Source organism: Octopus bimaculoides, chromosome 16, assembly GCF_046866305.1.
Source record: "Octopus bimaculoides isolate indiv1 chromosome 16, ASM4686630v1, whole genome shotgun sequence".
Taxonomy (NCBI): Eukaryota; Metazoa; Mollusca; class Cephalopoda; order Octopoda; family Octopodidae; genus Octopus; species Octopus bimaculoides.
The window spans coordinates 48347898-48357396 of record NC_142943.1 but is presented as its reverse complement, the minus strand read 5'-3'; the positions used below and the strand labels follow the sequence as shown (position 1 = coordinate 48357396).

At 35.5% G+C, this 9499-nt stretch overlaps 1 protein-coding gene and 1 long non-coding RNA gene across 2 annotated transcripts in view; one reads left to right on the top strand and one right to left on the bottom strand.

Moving 5' to 3' along the window:
• LOC128249691 (uncharacterized) overlaps window positions 1–4278 on the bottom strand; it is an 18898-nt gene extending 14620 nt beyond the window's left edge. Inside the window, exon 1 of the long non-coding RNA XR_016244672.1 lies at window positions 4162–4278. This is a non-coding gene — a long non-coding RNA (uncharacterized LOC128249691). The remainder of the gene's footprint in view (window positions 1–4161) is intronic.
• Window positions 1–4609, top strand: part of LOC106869578 (uncharacterized) — a 9509-nt gene extending 4900 nt beyond the window's left edge. Inside the window, exon 2 of the mRNA XM_014915375.3 lies at window positions 2850–4609. Within this exon, the coding sequence (XP_014770861.2) occupies window positions 3092–4249 (1158 nt within the window). The 5' untranslated portion in view covers window positions 2850–3091 and the 3' untranslated portion in view covers window positions 4250–4609. The remainder of the gene's footprint in view (window positions 1–2849) is intronic.
• The last annotated feature ends 4890 nt before the right edge of the window (window positions 4610–9499 follow it).

The window sequence follows — 9499 nt, the reverse complement described above, 5'->3', positions numbered from 1 at the left end:
TCTAGAACTACAAGACTGAAAATCTAACATTTAATTCCAAATATTTAAAAGTAAATCTCTATCATAAATTTAACCTCTTCTCCTCCAAATTTACACTATTCTGATAATGTCTAATATGTATTGCCCTGATTAAATATTCTGCTTTATCCCATTAGCGTTAATTAATTATTTAATTATCCATTTTAATAACCTTCATAATTTTAAGCTTTCCCATCATAATTATCTCACTCTAAGATATCTCTCATTCATTTACAATTACCTTTCACTATTAATTTGTCTTTGTGTAAACTTATAATGACTTATCTCCCTTCGCCATGATTTTATCTGAAAAACCATTCACTTAACTCCAACCTTATTTTATTTTCCAATGTTTTTTATTTCATTTTCCAATTTTTACCTTTAATTATATCCAAGAATAATTCCTCCCTGTTTATTGCTAAATCACGTGCAATTCATGTTGTATTTATACATTGATTTCTTAATGGGGCCACCTTAAACTTGTTGTCTTTCTATCACATATTGAATTTTTGTTCTCTAATGAAGATCTGCATAGAAACTTATGCCATCATCAGAATTAATTCTTTATACACATACATATATATGTATATTTTAATACCTATATATATGAATACAGATATATATATATATATATAATGTATATATGTATATATTATCTGAAATATATAGTATGATATATCCATCAGGGCTGATCTTACCAATTAGTTTCACGCATATGTATATATATGTGTGTATATATATATGTGTGTGAGTGTGTGCGTGTGTGTGTGTGTATACATGTGTATATGTATGTATATATATGTGGGGGGGTGTTTGTGAGTGTGTGTGTGAGTGTGTGTGTGAGTGTGTGAGTGTGTGTGTGAGTGTGTGTGTGTAAACACACACACATGGACATAGGCAGATGCAGTTGAGTTGATAAAGAGAGAGTAAAAGAGAGTGAAAGAGAGAGAGGGAATGAGAAAGAAAGAAAGAAAGAAAGAAAGAAAGAAAGAAAGAAAGAGAGAGAGAAAGAAAGAAAGAAAGTGGAAGTGAGAGAGAATTCTGCAACTGCTGCAGTTTGAACATGCGTTATGGTGAACGTGTCTCTACTTTAAAAAATAACCTCCAAAGGAATAAAAGCAAAGTTATGTATCAACATAAACAGCATTAATTTCATGTAAACAAAAAAACTGTGAATCATATTGTTTTGTCAATGTGTGCTTACAAACATACACAGAATATTTTGTAAAATTATATAACTTCTTTTCTCAATGTCTGTGCTTATTTGGTAATCTTAGATATTTTCTCAATTTTTTTGTTTGTTTTTATGCTGTATCTTACACCACCTCAGGTAATGGATATCATCATACACATGCATATGTCTATAGATACACACGGGCACACTGACACACAGACACATATACAAATGCACCCATGCACACACATACACACACACACCTACTTGTCTATGTACATACAGACACACACATGTTTATATACATATAAACATATAAACACATGCCTATATATACCTGTATATTACAGTCTTATATATATATATATATATATATATACTCATATATAATTCATATATTTAAACTATATACTGACACACGTCTAACATGATGTAATCAAATAATTTCAGAACCAGCTTTCCAGTTTTGTTTTTTCTCTGTGTACTCTGTAATCTTTGTCACTATGGAGACCAGTGGAAGAAAACTTTGATTATAATATTCAAGTTCTCTTCACAACTTTCTCTTTCAATGTATAAGGATGCACACTGAGTTCTAAACACTGGTTCTAAATACTGGTTATGCATAAAATTTGCACCAACAACAGTAACAATGATAGCAATAGAGAGACACATATATACAGAAATATATTGGAGCAATGAGTGAAGGAGAGCCTCTTTAAAGCCAGGTTTAATGACCACAGGTCCTCTTTTAAAATCCAAGGGAGGCACAACATTATATGACATTAGCCAATCATATGTGGTGGTTAAAAAAGGAAGGGACACCGTGCAAAATCAATTGGAAGTTGCTGGAACAATCTAGACTAGAAGTTCTAAATGTGAGCAGTACCACCCCAGGGTGGTACTGGGCATGTCAAAGGGTTTGTTAAGCTTTAGGGAGTGATGACACTTCTTTATGCAGCTGTCCTCATCCATATGCATCACATGACCAAACCAGCACAGTCTTTCCCTCTTGCACACAGCCTTTGATGCCTCTTATACCCAGTTTTTCTCTTAAACCATTTACACTCTGTTGTACATGAACACTGACATTACCCATCCAGTGGGGAATGCTGGCTTCATTTCTTTCAAGCCTTTGCATGTTCTCTTTAGTCAAAACCCATGTCTCACTGCCATGTAGCATAGCTGTACATACACAGGCATCATACAACATGCCTTTCACTCTGAGAGAGAGCCCCTTAGTTACCAACAAAGGTAGAAGCTCTCTGAACTCTGCCCAGTCCGTTCTTATCCTAGATATGTAAGAAAAATGAGTAATGGAGTAATAAATAAATAAACACAATACAAAAGCAAGTCTTTTGTCATTTTGTCATTCTCATTATATTCTTGCTAGAATAAGTTTTATTTTCCCTCAGCTTTTAATAATGTTTTCTTAAAAACAGTGAAACCTTGATTTTTCCCATACATAAATTAGATTAATTTTTCTTTCAACATAATTATCATTAATGTACCTATCCTTGACATCATATTTGTTATCAGTTTAATGTTTTATTGTTATTGTTAATACTATTGTTGTTTTTGTTGTTATAAATTTCTTCTTCTTTTAACCTCTCTCTCTTTCATTCTCTTTTCCTCTCCCTCTCTCTTTCTCTCTCTTCAGACACAGGAAATGTGAAATCTTTTGCCAGACTTTGTGATAACATCAATAGGGGCAACAAATGTTTCCGTGACTCTAAACTTTTGACCTGTTATCAATCTTGTTCCACTGATTTTTGCAATAATGGTAACCCTGACCCCAGTTCTTTGATCATAATAGATTATTCTTCAGCTGCACACACTGAAAACAGTTCCAGCCAAAGAAACTCTTCTGGAAACTTTGATCCAAACCGTAAAAGATTTCTTATGAGAAATAACACTTTTCTTCAATCAAGCAGGCAATTGAAAAAGAAGCATAATTCTATCAAGTTAATAGATTTTCACTTTGAAGAAGAAATTGATGATGCCAACCCAAAGAGAAATCTATCAATCAGTGCAATGCCAATGAAGAATACAAGTGTAAATATAATAGACAAATTTAGAAAGAAGCCGTTTGAAAACAATTCTTTATCTAGCTTTGGAAATGTCTTTATGAAACCACAGCCCTATTTAAAAGATGTTGAACTTTACATGGCAAATAATTCTACAAAATATCCTCAGACAGCATTTGAACAAATTGCACAAAATCAGTCTCTTAGTATTACAGAAGAGTTTACACTGAAAAAATTGTCGACATTTGCAAATCTGGCCAACGATTTCAATGAAAATATTTCTAAAGAAGCAAATGAAGCTTTTCATGAGACTTCAACTGATAATGTTTCCTTACATTCAAAATTTAATGATGACGATGATGAGGAGGATGAGGATGAGGATGATGATGACGACGACGATGATAAAACAGCTGTGCAGAATGAAATTCTAGCAGAAAGCAATTTTTCTGACATGAATTTGGTAACAAGAAGTGACGGTTCACAACTAAACAATTCACAGGACAACTTGGCTCTTCAAAAATGGATAGAATTTGAGATTTCTCAAAGGAGCCAACAAAATGGTACAGTTGTATTGGAAGAAATTGCCTTAAACAATACTTCATCACTAGCAGAAGTGTTGAAATCACTGTTGTCACATAATCAAACCTTGCAGAACAACTTCATCACAGATATTTTGAACAACAGTTCCGCAGTGAATACATTAACTCTTGCTTCTACAGTAGCAACCAAACAGCAGGAACTGCCCTTGGCTGATGCTGTCTTCTTATCTTCTGATTCAAATGACATCATAAATGGCAAGAAAAAATTAAAGAACAATGAGAAAAAAATGGCTTTTGAACGTAAAACAGATATTGACAAAAAGGAAACATATAAAGAAAATGAATTGAAAAGAAGAAAAAATGTCACAGCAAAACACAAAACTAATGTTACTGCAAATAAATCTACCATGAATAATGGGATGGAAATATTAACAAGCAAACCAGAACTTCTCTTTGTCTGCTTGCTAAAGTTATCAGCTCTAATATTGTTCTAGTAGATGCCTTAAGAAATCCATTTCTGTGTTACAATAATATTTGCAGAAAATGTTTTTTAAACACAAAATAACCAAATTTATCGATCATATTTCATATTTCAATTGCAATTTCGTTTTTTTTATTGTTTTTTTTTTCAATGTTTTTCTTCCTTATCTTTTTCTTTCTTCCTACAAGAGTAATATTTATGACATAACAAGCTATTTGTTGTTACCGAATTCTTTATATTATGTAACATCACACTGAAGACCATCAGTTTTCTCAGATACATGGAAATAATAATTTTTTTTTTTTTTTATATTTCATAAATTAAATAAATGTATCAATCATTTAATTTAGCAAATAAAGATATTTTTCATTTACTTTATGTTTTATTGTGCAAAATATTTTAAAAATCTGAAATATGTAAAAAAAAAAATTCATTACTGGTGTGGCTGTGTGGTAAGAAGCTTGCTTCCCAACCACATGGCTCATATTTTGGTTGTGTGGTTAAGAAGCTTGTTTTGCAAAGAATTGGTTTCAAGTTCAATCCCACCACATGACACCTTGAACAAGTGTCTTCTACTATAACCCCAGGTCAACAACTGCCTTGTGAGTGAATTTAATAGATGGAAAGATAGAAACTCTATTTATATGATATTGACTTAGCTGGCTGAAACTTCGTGGTTACATCCCTGTAGCTTAGCAGCTCAGCAAAAGAGAATGACAGAATAAGTACCTGACTAAAAAAAATGAATACTGTAGTTGATTTCTTTGACTAACACCTTTCAAAGCAGTACCCCAGCATGGTCGCAGTCCAATGATTGAAACAAACAAAAGATCAAAGATATTAGACACTCTATTACATGATGGTTAAAGTAAAAGAGCTCTGAGTTTCACTGTAAGAGAGTTACAAAAAGATGACCTTGTGTCATAATAGGGAAAAATTAATTTCTCACAAAAATCGCATTATATAACACTTTCTTTCAATTTTAGATTATAAAATGTGAATTTTCATAGTCAGGAAAAATTTTTTAGAAAAATCAATTCTTAGTAAGCAGAATTTTCTGTTATTTTCTTAAATATAAAAGCATTTATTCAACCATAACAAATCTATAATGGCAATTATCCAAACCATTATTATTATTATTATTATTATTATTATTATTATTATTATTATTATTATTATTATTATTATTGAGTGAGAGAGCAGTGAATGCCATCAAAGTGACACTGGGGTAGAATATAGGAAGTCCAGTATACCCATCATGACTATCCATCAAAAAGTACACTAGGCACATGCATCACAACCATATGTGTGCAACATAGTAATCTTATATCAAGATAAACAGCACATGACTTTGCAGGTGAGGCCCATTTAGAATTTTCTTCAGGTTGAGTAGCTCATCCTGCTCAAAAGGTCCCTGAATTTATCTAAGGATGATGAACAAAGCACCCATGTTTCCAAAGGTGAATTATTTAAACCCCAAAGAATTCCTCTCAACACATGGCTATGATGCTCCCCCACTACTTCTGCTCGTGATCAGAGATGCACATATCCTCAGCCACCAAGGGACATGCTCAACTGGTTAAAGTCAAACAACTGGCAAGCAAATCTGTGGTATTGAGCAGAATATTTGCTGTAGCCCATCTTTTTATACAAAGAGAAAACAACGTACATGATAACACTTCCAATCAATTAAGATCAGAAGCCATGAGAGTCACTGCCTGGTATTGCATCAGGGTATCATCGTCGTCGTCGTCGTCGTCGTCGTCGTCGTCGTCGTCGTCGTCGACATCGTCGTCATTGTCGACTTCGAAAGGATGTGATGCATAGAAGACCAGCTTCATTTTGAGGTATGATACAAGTACCTGTGTTGGTAATTATACCTGTCCTAAACACAATGGCATTACTTTTTGACTCACCTTCGTATTTCAGTTATACATATTCCGTCTTTTTAGGGAGTTAGAGACGCCGCCGACACCACCGCCGCCTCCGACGCCGACGACGACACCACCGCCGCCTTCGACGCCGACGACGACGCCGATACCGCCAGCAGCGGCGGTGGCAGCGGCGGTGGCAGCGGCGGTGGCAGCGTCGTCATTTTCGACGTTGGCAGTGGCGGCGGTTGCAGCGTCGTTTTTGTCGTGGTAACCGTTGACGTCGGCGGCGGCAGAGGCGGCGGCGGAGGAGGCGGAGGCGGCGGCGGAGGAGGCGGAGGCGGCGGCGGAGGAGGCGGCGGCGGAGGAGGCGGCGGCGGAGGAGGCGGCGGCGGAGGAGGCGGCGGCGGAGGAGGCGGCGGCGGAGGAGGCGGCGGCGGAGGAGGCGGCGGCGGAGGAGGCGGCGGCGGAGGAGGCGGCGGCGGAGGAGGCGGCGGCGGAGGAGGCGGCGGCGGAGGAGGCGGCGGCGGAGGAGGCGGCGGCGGAGGAGGCGGCGGCGGAGGAGGCGGCGGCGGAGGAGGCGGCGGCGGAGGAGGCGGCCTGAAGCCTCTTTGGTAGAGTCTACTCTATTTCTGTTGTAAAATATTCAGAGCTTACTAGTGATAATTCCTCATTGTCTTCTTCCGGCAGAACATCTTTTCTCAAACTGAGGAACAACCACCTCAATCTCACCAGTCTTGGAGAGTTTGTAATGGTCACTGGCAGCGTGGCGGCAGCGGCGGCAGCGGCGGCAGTGGTGGTGGATTTGGTGGCTGTGGTTTTTGGTGGTGGTGGTGGTGATGGTGGTGGTGGTGGTGGTGATGGTGGTGGTGGTGGTGGTGGTGGTGGTGGTGGTGGTAGGAAATGAATTTTAAATAACAATGTATTTCATTTGAATCTCTTATTTATTTATCTATTTATTTATTTTGTCAATTTTCTCCTATAATTAAGATTTTATTGTGTTGCTCTCACGCATGAGATATTACACAATCAAGCGTGTGAGATCTCACGTAATATCACCATATATTTCTAGCAACATTTACATAAGTTCCCTTCCATCTGTCCACTAAGCAAACAAACCAAAAATCCTTACATTTTAATACCTTTATGTTAGTTGTCATCAGTTAATACATAAAGGAAACTGTTGGACAAGTTGATAAAGGGGCTTCTAAATCTTCCCTGGAGCTGCTAGATATAGCAGCCAAATCTTCCCTTGAAGTCCTATTCTGACATCTTAAAAAAATGAAATTAAAACATAATTTTATTTATGTGGTCTTAGATATCACCATAGACACAAGGCCTGACATTTGGTGTGGGTGGGGAATAGTCAACAAGGCCAACAATTTCAAGGAGAGATTTCAATCTGGTTGCTTGAACAATAATAAGAAGAATGGCTTCTAATTTTGGCACAAGGCCTACAATTTCATGGAGAGGGGTTAGCCAATTACATCAACTCTAGAGCTGTGTTGGTACTTATTTCATCGATCCCCACCCCTCTCCAAAAACAAGGACAAAATGTAAAGTTGACCTCAGCAGAATTTGAACTCAGAACATGAAAACAGACAAAATTCCTTTAAGAATTTTGCCTGGCATGCTAACAATTCCACCAGCTCACCACCTTAACAACAACAACAACAACAACAACAGTAGCAGCAGCAGCATTAACAACAGCAGCAGCAGCAGCAATAGTAGTAGTAGTAATAGCAGCAGTAATCCATGTGCCTTCACTTGATGGATTCTACCTGTAATTTAAAGGTGCAAACGTGTCACATGCTATGTCATGTGGAATCTACCTGAGAATTACATTAAGAACATGGGAGATGTGTCTTTGGAATATCCAACCGTTTTGTTTGCTAATTCAATGAGCAGAAAGTCCAGTTGATCAAACAACTGAATATTCTTCATTGAAACCAACAGAGATCTTTTATTACTTACTTACGCCCTTCAGGAAACGACACAGAAAGAAAAAAACAAAAAAATGTGCATGAAGGTCATGCAATTTCATTTACCCAGCATAATAATCTGAAACCTCATCTCATATAATATATATATGTATATATATGTATGTATGTATATGTATATGTGTATAGGAAGGAAATCAATATGACATTGTAAGCTAACTGACAAATACAGAATGGGTTGTTATTATAAAACTTAATAGTGAGGAAAGATTTTAAAATCAACATCACTTCCTTTACAGGATTTCTACACACACACACACACACATATATATATATGTATATATATATATATGTATGTATGTGTATATATATATATAGAGAGAGAGAGAGAGAGAGAGATAGAGAGAGGTGGGGAGCTATATATGTGTGTGTGTGTGTGTGTATGTATATATATATATATATATATATATATATATATATATATATATATATACATACATATATATATATACATATATATATATATATATATATATATATATATATATATATACACATACGTACATACATATCTATATATACACATATATATATATATATATATATATATATATATATGCCTTAATTCTTTGAAACGCCGGAGTTTTAATGGTGGCAGCTGATGAAGGGGATGTTTCTATGTGGCCTGCTTGTTTGTTGCACCTTGTTTACCATTTTGTCCTTGTTCTTTTGCCACGTCATGTACCCAGTTATGTATCTATATGTACATGTAGATGAACGTATATACATACATGTACATATATACGCATACACTCATATATTGTTTATATATATATATATATATATATACACACAGACAGACAGACAGACAGAGACCAAGAGAGAAGAGAGTAGAGAGAGAGAGAGAGAGAGAGAGAGAGAGAGAGAGAGAGAGAGAGAGAGAGAGAGAAAGTAGTGTTAGTTTTATTGTTTTATTCTAAATCAAAAAATTATCACATCTAATTGTTTCCACATGACACTTTTCCTATCATTTAAGGTTAAAATTTCTTTAGCTCTTGTTTTATTTCACTGTTTTTTTTTATCTATTTATATATTTTTTGAGCTGGATGAAGTTAGTTTCATTAATGTATTTTTTCTTATTTTTTTGTATTTTTCAATTCATTCTAAATTCAAATTAATACTAATTTATTTAAATTAAATTTACTTCCCCCACCACCACTCTTTTTAGTTTTTTGTTTTTTTTTCAGTTAACTTCTGAATCTAAAATTATACAGATTCTAAAATGTATTTATTTTCTTTAGAATCTTGGACTAATTCCGTATAAAAGATTTCTGTTGAACAGAAAACTAGTCAAAAATATGGTAGCTATGACAATAGCAGAAAAGTGTTATTTTCTAAAATATTAGATTGTATTGTCTTTAAATATGGTGTTTATTGATTGCAATTATAGAT